We start from the raw sequence: 12,244 nt of genomic DNA, 5'->3' as shown, positions 1-12,244 counted from the left end.
AATTTCTCTACAAGGAAAGAGAGGGGGTCGGGGAGCTCTGAGGGGGAAAAGAGTGAAGGGAAGGTGGTTTTATGTGGACTTAAATCTTCCTTCAGRTTTTTTCTTCTTTTACACCATTATGACATATTAACCCCTTTGACTTGATAAGCAGCCTTCCTGCTAAAGCAGCATGGGGTGGGGGGGCTTTTTAGTATGTTTCCTGCATTTAGCAAGATGGCCTCTAAAAATCCTTTTTTTTTTCTTTTTTTTTTTTTTACCGCCACTGTTACAGGCACTAACAGGTCCTGCATACTGCTCAAGACCAAATCAAGGGATTAATCTCCTCCTCTGGGTTGTCCAATTACTTGAACCAAGAAACAGACATTTATGTTGCCAAAAATTCTGCCCCAGCAAGTAGGTTTTTTCATTTGCTGAGGTACAGTGCTGCATGTCGCGAACAGCACAACTCCTCTTCCTCCCTCCCTCTCTCCCTTTCCCTTCCTGCAATAAACTTCCAAAGCCAGTTTCTAGTTGACCTTGATTGGTTTATTTTAGTTTTACACTTTGTCCCTCACATACAGTTATTTAAGAGTCCTGTACTGTTAGATTTCTACAAAAATATCAATTTTTCAAAAGCAGAAAAGAGGGAAAGATATATTTTAATATATAAAAGGAAAAAAGCTAAATCTGACATTTCATTATATTCTTAAAAACATTCCAGTCTATTTACAGATGTGTAAAAAACAAAGAAAATCTCCACGTTTCTTGGTCTAGTGAGAATGTGCTCCTTGCAGGGGTTTCTCCTCTGCTCTCCTGATTCTAAAACCTTTTCACTACTCATCACATACTCTTGCATTATTGCCTCAAAGTCAGCATACATCATTTTTAAAAGGTTTGTTCCAAACCAATGGGAGGATGAGGGAAGTGGAGAAAGGGGAAGTCAGCATTTAAATTCATAGCAAAATATTAAGCTGCAGACATGAGATGGTGGAACAACTAAAACTAATGAGCATTTCAAACATGCTTTGTTGCCAGGCAGAACCCATCACACATCCTTCTTGGAACAGCACCAACTAGTACTTTTTGCAGCTGAATTTGTGGTCTTAGTTAATTTAGTGATCATGTTCAGGAACCAAAAATTTCTGCTGTCACCTTTACAGTATTTTTACTGCAGCAAAAAGTCCTTATTGCCCAGTGCCATACAGTAAACACATTCAGGCATTCTCCATCACCATAATGGACAAAACATCCTCAAGACCACAGCGTGTATTTTAAATAATGTTTGCATGGTTTTCATGTTACAGCTTTCTCTGTTCTGAGAAGTGACAAAGTACACTTTCAAAAAGTACTCAGAAACTTATTAGCACACATTTTTGTAATTAAAATTAGCCATTCAGGACCATGAAGGATGGGGTGCAGAAAGAAAATTCAGTGATTAGGAATGTGAAAGGAATGATAGCATAGTCCTGGTTGCCCTTTCATACATAGCAGGAATGAAATCTATTGACAAAACAAACTGCCTTTGCAAAAAAAAGCAAAGCAACTTCAGCCTATTAGAAATACTCAGCAACGTTACTGAATTCATTTAGTTACTCCAGATTTCCAATGATTTAAAATGAGGTTAAAATCCTTTAATAATAATTAAAAAAGTGTCAACATATATTTACATGCTAGTTCCCTTTTCTAAGGCATTCAGCAACAGCTGTAAGATCCCGCATGGCTCTCATGCTGACCTATATTCTCTTTTCCAACTCATTAATACAGGACTTGTATCAAACTTTAAAAGAGTAAATATGCAAAAGGCAATAAAAGTTATATGCAACTGCTTTAAAACATTCCATTTAAAATAGTCAGGTGAAGACACCTTTTTTTATGTAGACTCTGGAGTAACTTTATGCATACCTAGTTTGAAGGGATTCTCTCTGCAGCATAATATAAAATCATAAAAAAGACAAGGAAACACCCAAAGCATGCATATCCCCTGGCAAACCTATCCTAGACACAGATCCCGAAGATGCAGCTTAWTGAATAGGGCATACGGTTGCACTACGTGTACAGCTAATGCTGCTTCCTAATTATGGGAAAACATCACTCTCAGCACCTGCACAGCCTCCGTGCCAGAAAGATGAAACTCCCGCACTAGTGCATCACCAAAGAAGGGGAAGCTGGGAGGAAAACCCAGCTGCTGTTGCTGGAACAGTAAGATTGAGGATTACATTCCTAAGCAAAGCAAAATGCACCATCTATTTCCCAAATTTTGTATCATTTTCACAGCAATGTTTTTACCTTTTAGGAGCACTTAAGAAGCCCCTCAAGCGCACCATAACTTCTATTATTTACAAGCTTGATAGGAAAAGATTGTGTATACACTCATTAACAAATCATCTCTCCTAGGCTGAAAATTTCATTTGTCAAGGAAACTATGAAAACAAAAATTGTGTACAAAAATATAAATATCTTTACAGTCTGTAGGCCCTTCGCATCCAATAGCTGAACAGTGAAGAGTACCTACAGGTTATTGAGTAAGCAGTGGCAGAGAAGAATAAAAAATACATCTTGTGATTCAATACTGCCCTATTTCCCTGGTAATGAGCATTTTTGTTGACTTTTTTGCTATACACATCTTGTGCAAATGCAGTGAGAAACCTCTGAGTACCTTTCCTGAATTTGTAAAGAAATGGAAGGTCTGGAAAGATATACACATGTATTTTCATATATACATTCACATATACACCTCACTCATTAATTTTGTTACAACTGTCCTGAAAGGGTTCTGTATTTTTAAGAAGCAACACTTCCTATTAGCATATCCTAACCACCAAATACATCTTCAAGAATAAGGGGAGGAAAGAAAGAGAACTGTGAATACACTCAAGCTACTTCAGCACTGTATCTGAAGACTTAGCAATGGGGTGCTCAAATGTACTTCTGCTCTGAAATTTTCCCTTCTAGATGCCCCAAGCATCATCAAGGGAAAAGCTGTTTGTATAGAGGGGTGAGGGGAAAGCAGGGCTGTATTATTATTTTTCTTTTAAACCTAACATACTGTCCTAGCTCTAATTACAATGGAAAAGATCAGCATCTTCCCCATTTGTTGGGAGTTCTAGATATATATGAAAATCTTCTGTGTATAAGCTCCTAAAAAGAGCCTATACCAGAGAACTATGTAGCACCAAAGAACAGAAACTTTTCAGTTCAGCACTCTGCAAAATATCTGATTTCCCTTCCTCCACTCTAGGTAACAAGTGTGAGAGCAACTCCAATCTCATTTCTGCACATTCATCATGTTCTGCAAACAGAAGAAATAGCAAATGTGAACAATCTCATTTCTGCATAGATAACTTGCCTAGTACAAAAACAAGTAACCCAGATTTTTCCTCAAACACAGACAGCTGCCTCTCTGCTGGGAAAAATCTTTCTCTGTAGCCTGGGTTTCTCAGTCCTTTTACAAACTGTTTCTGTGAAGGACCCAATTTTGGAAGGATACCATGTGCCCAGCAATGGTTATATATCATCTTCCTTGTTTTGTGAAGGGGAAGGAAAGTACCCAGAATGCAACAGTGAGGTAAAAATATGTCAACATGATTAAAGTTTCATAGCACTTATTTCTCAATTTGGGGCCTGCCCTCAGGAACAGAGTGCTGATGCCATATAGAAAACAAGTGTTGCGGACAAGGGAGGTTGCAGAACTCAGACACTGGTTCACACTGCTCCAGATTTTCTTTCCAGTCTTTGAAAATAATATATGCATTTATTTGCCTGCTGAATTTGAAGGCAAGGTCCCAGTATTATTCAATTTTGTAACCACAGGTGCTAAAGTGGGCATTACTTTGTTATCCTGTCCTTCCTGAACAGTTGCAGATAATGAAGTTTTTACCCCAGTGGGTGCCAATTTTGCAACTACAGGTGCCAGTAAGGGCATCACTTTAGTACTCTGCCCTTCTGAGTCCACTGGCAGATTTGCCACTTTTAAGCCAAGTGGTGCCAGTTTGGGCATGGGCCTCCACAAAGTGTCAGCATTACTAGCTTCTGGGTTAGTCTTCATCTGCAAAACTGGTGGAGTCACACTAGTGGTCTCCACCAAGGATGTTACAGTTTTGCCACTTCCACCACTAGTTACAGACAGATTGGGAAGTGGGTCCTTCATTTCAGCACCTATTACTATCTTTAGAACATCTGCTTCAGATGAAGGTTCCCCAGAGTTCTTGTCCCCATCAGTAAGGTCATCATCTTCCAGGTGCAGAAGGAGAGGACTTATAGAGCCACCACCCTCTGGAACTTCAGAAAGGTCCTTAAAACTGCCTCCCAAATGGCCAAACTGGAAGGAAGAACCATCTGCAGCAGTGAGATCACTGGCTGTTCCCCGGCGAGCTTCTGAATCTCCATGAGAGAAGTCCGAGTTTAGAGTACTGGGTAGTTCTGACATGCCTGAAGCATCATCGTTCAACTGCTGATTGAGGAAGGCAATCTCATTGAGCAGTGAAGTGAGGGTTTCATCAGTGTCATCGCTCTCCTCGATGCTGCTCAGTAACTCACCCGCATCCAGTTCTGCTTCCTCCATTGCAGAAGCTACTTTTCTCAATTCCATTTCTATTCTGGAATCTTTAATCTGCAGCTTGCGAAATGGCAATTCCTTTGTTTTTAATCTTTCCCCTCCAGGATCACTGTCTTTCTTCCTGGCTTGGCTTCCTACAAACTCACCAACGCAGAGCTTTTTACTAAAGGAGTCTGGAGGTTCTTTTGTACACGACACATTCCGGAGCTGTGGAAAGCCATCTTTATTTTCAAAGAAAACTTTTGTGGGACCTGTGGTACTTCTGCTATCTCCRCCACTGTCTCCAGGACATGGCTTGGCTTTTTCTTCAGAAAGGATGCTATCACTTTTCCTACTCTCAGGAGGTGTGACTGCCAGGGATTTCTCAGAAACCTGAGTACCTGCAGCTGCCATTACATTAGAACTTTTGTTTTTGTTCAGGTTTAGACTCATACTTCCTTCAGCAGCCAGTGATGTTACATTAACAATCTTTGGCATCATGAACGAATCTTCAATTTCTGCAAAACCAAACACAGCAAAATCCATCAGGATCCATGTTAACTGCAAGATAATTCCTAATTGAAGATAATTTGATCACTTTCAGATCTTCCCCAAGTAAGCTGCTAATCACAATTTAAACTACTTATACAATTTTGGCCAAGCGAAGTCTTGAAATATTAACAGCTTAACTTTCAACTTGTAGAAGAAAAAGAATAAGTTCTACATCTATTTTCACAGAACCACTTGCCCAGTCTCTTCTCTCAGCACGCTGGCAAAAATGCAAATAACTGTAATGCATGTAATTCTTATGGTGATGCACAAGATAAATAGAATGGGAATTTTCTCCCTCACTGTTTTTTCACACTTTACTTACACACTTTTATTTTGAAATACTACTTCTGTGCATAATACTACAGATGCTTTTCAGGGACTACGTGACTACTTACTTTTAGCCTCCAAGCAGTTTCCTAAATACAACACTCAGATTTTTCCCAGCCCAGCATCTGAAGCAAACTTCTTTTTCTTGAGGATTCATTATGCCCAAATTATTACACTGAACCACAAAATTAATGGCTTCCTTTTAACACAGCAGATTGCAAGAAGCACACTATTGTCAGGAACCACCCTACACCTACACCCAGCATACAGTTCTCAGTCCTGAAAAACATTTCTGCTCTCACGAGCAGCCTCCAATAGGCAGCAGAGAGAGGGTATGGGAAGGGGTTGTGTTGGAGCAAGATGCTGGGGGAAACAGGCAAGGGTCTTCAGCACTCCCACTGCCACCTGGTACTGTAGCCTCCCCAGTGAGATGCACTACACCAGGAACACATTTCAGCCCCTGCTTATTCTTACTTTGCTGAGGGCAAGGAGAATTTAGGCAAAGGAAAGTTCTTATCTATACCCCCCTAAAGTCCCCTCTAATCTGTTCAAAACATTTAATAGTGATTTTCTTTGAAAAACCAGACAGTAATACCTATCATTACTTCCTGGTGAGAAAAACAATTAAGCTTCATCTTTGCAGGGATAATGTTCCCTGCATACAAGCAAAACGATGCACAAAAAAGGAGCCTACCTGAATTGGGCTCTGCAGCTGTTACTACTGTTGAGGGCACTGGGTTTCCAGCAACAGTTGACAGTGTAATGGGAATGGTGGAGTTAGTAAGGATTCCTTTTACTTGGACAGGAACTGTTGATCCTGGCAGCTGAATCATCACAGAAGCAATACCTTATCCAAGAAAAGGGGAGGGGGGGCAGGGGGGAAACAAGACCCTTTCAGATACTCAGTCAAGTCTGAAAAATAAAAGCCCTGCACTTCTGTGTAGGACTTTACACTGTAATATCATCTGAAAGTGGTAAAAAATAGAGATATAGATCGATTAGGTGACTAAGATGACTTCCCTGCATTCTTCCTGTTGCATTAACTTTTCTGGGAGTTCCTGTCTCCCTAGTTCGGGTAAAATGAAAATTTAACAGATTTTACTTACCTGTTGACAAACTGACAGTTTGAGTTAATTATACCAAATATATCAGTGTCAGATCCTATCTCATTCAGATAAGTTGTAAAGAATGAAATCCAAAACAAACATGAAGTAAAATGCTGCTTTGTAAACAGATCTGCACATCAAGGAATGCCACCATATTGATTATCATCTTTCAATTAGTATGTTATCACATGATCATACCTGGCTGTGTTGTCATGGTAGTGGTGGCAGCTCGAGGCTTTAATTCAGCTTGCAAGAGTGTGGAAGGAACAGCTGCTACCTGCCCTGGTACCAATGGACTCTTCAGTGTAAGCACCTGCCCCTGTGGAGTCATCACTAGGCTTGCAGCAGTTAGTGTAAGGGAAGATGAGGTGTCCTCTGCAAAAAAGAAATACACAAATCAGAATAATTTATTCTGACATAGCATCTGTGATAGCGATATCCTACAGTCCAAAGAACAGTGTTAAATACAGGTGTGGAAGGAACTCCAGCTAAAAGGTCTACAAGCCCTAGATTAGAAAGTTGCTGCAGAAGCTAGACAGGTTCCAGGAGCCTTAAGTAGGTGGCTAGAACGAGTCTGCATGAAATCCTTGTCCAGTCAAACACAATCCTAACCCTCCAGAGTGGCACCCCATCAAAGATCATAGCAGTCTTGGTGAATTCCAAAGTGACTTTGTTCAGTCCAAAGAATAGAAGTGTTCTCACCACATGCAAATCCTGATGTCTAACTTCTCCTGGACTAGACAAAAATGAGGCTTGGGAAACAGAAACGATAGGTTGCTTTATAAAAGCCCAAGACCACTTCAAGTGAAGCTCTGTGACCAAGGCAAGAAACATCACCAGATCCTTATGGAGTATTACAGTGGTCCTACTACCATGAAAGTTTGGACTTCTCCATTCTTTGCTCCTTCTCTTTAGGTTTCTGGTGGGAAAGTCTCCATAAATACCGAATACATCCCACAAATTCTCTGCAGCTCCAGAAAATGATCAAATGTCCAATAATTCTGCAGTTAAAACTATGAGCAAGTCTTCTACCTTGAGAGCTAGCTTACCTGGGGAGAGGTCTTTCAAAAACTTAATCTAGTCTACCAACTTCATGATTTTGGGGGTGGAGCTTCTACTTSTAAGTCAGTGGGAAAAAAACTGCCTTTGATTCACAGAAATTACTGCAAGATTGCAGTGAAACTCCATAGGACTGCAAGACAACTTCATAAGGAACTTATTTCCCATCATTCTGAAACACAAAGTCATGTTCATCTGAACATCTCAAACATGCTGTTCTCATATTCATTGAAAACAAATGGTTTCCACACCTACTGGATGGACACTTCCTGCTCCTGTACTGAATTCTGCTTCAAGAAAGATGGACTCCACAAGCAGGGCCCTCCCATGCAGTCCTGAAATGTCTGTTTCCCCTTTGTGAAATGTGCATCTTTTTTGGCCCACCTGTAGCATGGCCTCCTTTTCTGGCAAGTATCAATGGCTTGCCTCTTCTGTTTGTAACAGCCATTTGGCCCAGCTCTCTGGACAGAGCAGAAGATCCTTCTTGCTGCGTGCTAGCAGTTGAGCTTACAACAGATTCCTCTGGCTCAGCTTGTTTCTTCTTTTTTTGTGCTTCTACTGCTTTTTGTTTGGCATAAATGTATTCTAGCTTCTTCAGGACAACCTCTTCTGTTTTCCCTATAGAAAAATCAACACAGAGTCAATCAGTTTTCAAACTCACTTTCCAAAACTAGAGYGCTGAAGACTGAACTAAAAATCTATCCAGTTGACCCCATCCAACTACTTTACAATCAATAAAATCCCTCAAAGTAAATAGCATATCTAAGAACAGAGRAAAATGATTATGTATTTTTTCTAAGATTTTTTTTTTTCTTCAGAAATGTCCACACATTTTAAAACCTACCTGCAACTTTGATGAACAGAACTCAGCTTGGACAAACACTAGCTGTTGCTGAGCAGGTACCTTTTGAAAATTTCTACAACTGTGAAAAAAACTCATGTCTTTTGTAATAGTATATATATATGACTACATGGCTAGATGTTATTTTTACCTTGTATTAAATTACTTAGGCTGATGGACCTTATTACTTAAGGACATTTAGAGGTAAGTTCACATACAGTCTATGATTATTCAGTATGCTATGATTTTCAAATTAAACAACAGGATTTTATAAATCATTTTCTGTAGATGCACACAATATGATCAAAATTCAACTAACTATCCTGACTTGTTTCCTACTTAATATTTATGCTATAACATCAAAGTCTATCTTTAACTAATCCTCTTGAGAGGTTCCCCCTGGCCCCAACAGTTTTGAGGTATTTCACACAGAAATGCAGAAGATCAGAAAAACTACTTAGCAAAGTTGTTCTTTGCTTTCATCCCCTGCCCAAATGCCTAACACACATTTCTGGAGTAAAATGAGGATCCACTAAAACAAAGTATTTACAAAATACCTCAAATATACATCAACTGATTCATCTAAATATACAAGTTTTAAGTATCTTTCATTTCTACTTTACAGCTGGGTCTCCTGTTTCTACTCCTAGACAATAAAGAGATCACAGAAAGAGTAATTTAAGGCTTTATGTTTGTTCACACACATTTTCGGCACTGGCTGGACATGTGCTGCAGGTTTCCCACATATCCAAATGAGACAGAAAGACCCAAGAATTGGGTCATGGATTTGATCTGAAATGCCCAGATGAATAACAGCTCAGAATATACTGCAATTTTGTTCTATGGACAGAGCTGCATTCTCCATCTAGCAGACATTACTATCATTACTTTTCAGAAAAGTAGTACAGGGATAGTCATTTGCAAAGTTGACAAAAAGAGTCAGGAATCTGGTACTAATCAAAGACAGTTGTGCATATGTGTGAAGCACGCAGCAGAAAAGCTGTTTCAAGAAGTCACCAGGGACACAATGAAGTGACTTATTCTTCCCACTAAAACATTCCCAATACAGAGGAACCCAAGTCTATGCTTGCAAGCACAGATCTTTCTACCTTTCCTTTAGGTATAAAAGGAAAATAAAAGCAGCAGTTCCATCAGCATGATGAGCATATCACTGATTCAGAGCTCGACATGTYTTTGCTTGGCATCAAGAGCCTAGATTTTATGTGAACACTAACAACTCTCCCAGAACCACAGAGGGCTACTCTAACTCCCTCCCACCCCTGCAAGCCTTTTTTTTTTTCCCCATTATTCCAGCTAGCCTCTCTCTCAAAAAAAAGTCTCACCTGAAAGTGTGGATACTTTACGAATCAGAACATCCTGTTTGCGAGTCAGTAAATTCTTCTGTCCAATAAGTTTATCTGCCTGATCAGTCAATCCTTGGATTTCTTCATATGCCTACAAAAGCATCAGGGGACTGATTTATGGACCAACAATACACAAAGTTACAGCAAAATAGTTTTCCTTCCCAGAAGACTTTACAGAATTTTTTACAGACAGTTTCATCACCTTGAGAAACTAGGAGACAGAAAGGATGTGAAGTACAGCGTAATGCCAGTTTTCCCTAAATACAAACTGAAAAGGGATAAACAGTTTGTTCTGCCTTCCTCCAAAGTTAGCCATTTTTAAGAGAAAAACATTTATCCCACAATTTCAAGGTATAGTTGGCAAGCATTATTATTTATCTACAACTTATGTTTTGCTCCTGTTATTTACATCTTTACAATTAAGTATTTTATGTCAGTATAATACTTAATAAAATGCTATCTTCTCCTGCATTAAAAAAGTTAAGATTTGTATTCAACATATTTCAAAACTGCCTGGATGTACAAAGCAAAATACCTAGGGAACTAGGACAACCTTCCGTGGTTAAATTCACAAAGGGAACAAGGAGAGGGCTAATCTGAACTGTGTCACTAAACTGTATCATTAAGATTGAGCTATTGAGAATACAGATACTTTCACATATTGCTTTGTTCTACAGAGTCCTGCAAAGGTGTCAGAAGTTCTCTTTCTGTATCACTTAGGACTCAAAGACTACTTGATTACTCTCTCCAAATTAAAGCATTCTGCTCCACAGAGCTGAGGCTTCAAAATACTTACTTGTTTGAGAATATAGCATTTGGAGACTTTGGGAAGACTGTGCAACCCCAGAGCTCTCTTTAACTTTTCAAAGAGATCTCTCATTTCATTACGCCGCCGGCGTTCATTTGCTGTGTGGGTCTGGCGGTAATGAGCAAAGGCTTCTGCCTCAGTCTTCTGCTTTCTGTTCCAGAATTGAGGTTTCTGCTGGAGAAGAAACCATATTGGCCAGTTTAAACAAAAATGCAACTCAACAGCAAACATTATTCAGAGGCATGCCTGATTTACAAGGTTTCTACAGACATCTTCTTAGATGCTCCAGGACACAGAGAACATCAGTATTTCATATCATGTTATTCAACTATTATGTCTTCATGAATGCTCAATCTCAGAAGCACAAGCAAGAAGCATGAAATATGGTGAAAGCGACCAACATAGTAACATCCTCCCTGAAGGAAAAGACCATGAGCAGCCCTTTCTGTTCATAAGCATTCCATTTTTCCACATATGGAAACATGTTACATAGACACTCTGCAATACAAGGCTACTTAGGTAAGCCACAGTATTACAGCAAAATCACATGTGTTTGAGCCCAATGATTTTAATTGTCAAAAAAGCCTAGCAACAAATGAAACAATTGCATCAAATATAGGTCATTTGAATCTTTCCCTGGAGTTAAACCTATTTCATTTCTGTTTTGTTTCATAGATACATACGGATAAGGGCCAACAGACATTGTAGATAAGAATATGAAAGAAGCCATTAATATTGATCACCCCAGACATTTACCAAAAAAAAGGAAGCGTTAAAGATGGGCTTTGGTTTTTTTTGTGTATTTGTTTAAACTTCCATGAAGATCGATAGGTAATATGCATAATTGTCAATGTCTACACATTAGAAGGTTTGTTATTTCATCATTACTCTTACAGGTTTTGTATTGTTATGTTATTTATTTTATGCCAAAGTAATACTTAAGAAATGTTAATGTATTTTTTAGATCATTTTTGGTCTGCTCCAAGCCCCAATGAGATCAGTGGAAAGACTCCTCAGCTCCAGTGATACTGCTTCTGTGCCTGCTGGCCTTAGGAGGAATCTGAAGGCTGACACGTTCCTGAAACCTGGCTCTTGATATCCATTTTGCCTTTGTAGGCAGCCTGAGTTCAGGATGACTACAACAGTGTCTGCTCTTGTGTTGGGCAATGTTCGGTCCTTTTACGAAGGGCCCCATGCCATCTTCTCTGCCTGACATCAGTCATATGGCATAACCTCAATGGCAGACAGAAGAATACATGGAGAAGGCAAGGGCAGGCAAAGCATTATGGAACTCATCTTTACTCAGGCAAAAGCACATGTACCATTTTTTTTCATTATGCAAGGCAAACACCAGGTTCACATCCCACCTCAAAGCCCACTGCCCCAGCAGGTAGCTCTGAACGTGATATTGAGTATGTGACTGATGGTTAGTATCATGGACAGCTAGTGAAACTGGCCGCAGTGTCACCCTAAAATACAGCATCAACTTCAGAAAGATTGCAATGAGTTTTGGTTTGAAAGGTTTCTCAGTTGTCTTTAACTTGTCTAAGTACATATTATTTAAACTATTCTTTTCAGAAATCCTTTGCCCAGTGCTGCAGTCTGTATAATCCTACATACTTAAACATACGAAAACAATTCTCAGTCATTCATTATTTTACTTGTGCTGCCAAA

At 39.4% G+C, this 12,244-nt stretch overlaps 1 protein-coding gene across 6 annotated transcripts in view; it reads right to left on the bottom strand.

Moving 5' to 3' along the window:
* Positions 1–503: 503 nt before the first annotated feature.
* The window catches only part of MGA (MGA, MAX dimerization protein), a 53,993-nt gene continuing 42,252 nt past the window's right edge, over positions 504–12,244 (bottom strand). For 4 of the 6 annotated variants that reach the window (XM_026061669.1, XM_026061672.1, XM_026061674.1 and 1 more), the window contains 6 exons: positions 10,559–10,744; positions 9,742–9,853; positions 7,942–8,175; positions 6,697–6,873; positions 6,087–6,239; positions 504–5,031 (listed from right to left, as the gene is read on the bottom strand). In XM_026061669.1, coding sequence (XP_025917454.1) covers positions 3,731–5,031; positions 6,087–6,239; positions 6,697–6,873; positions 7,942–8,175; positions 9,742–9,853; positions 10,559–10,744 — 2,163 coding nt within the window. In that variant the 3' untranslated portion in view covers positions 504–3,730. The remainder of the gene's footprint in view (positions 5,032–6,086; positions 6,240–6,696; positions 6,874–7,941; positions 8,176–9,741; positions 9,854–10,558; positions 10,745–12,244) is intronic. The other 2 variants (XM_026061671.1, XM_026061673.1) reach the window with 1 other exon arrangement.

This window comes from Apteryx rowi, unplaced genomic scaffold, assembly GCF_003343035.1.
Source record: "Apteryx rowi isolate R43461 unplaced genomic scaffold, aptRow1 scaffold_183, whole genome shotgun sequence".
NCBI lineage: Eukaryota > Metazoa > Chordata > Aves > Apterygiformes > Apterygidae > Apteryx > Apteryx rowi.
This window is presented reverse-complemented; position numbering and strand designations above follow the sequence as displayed.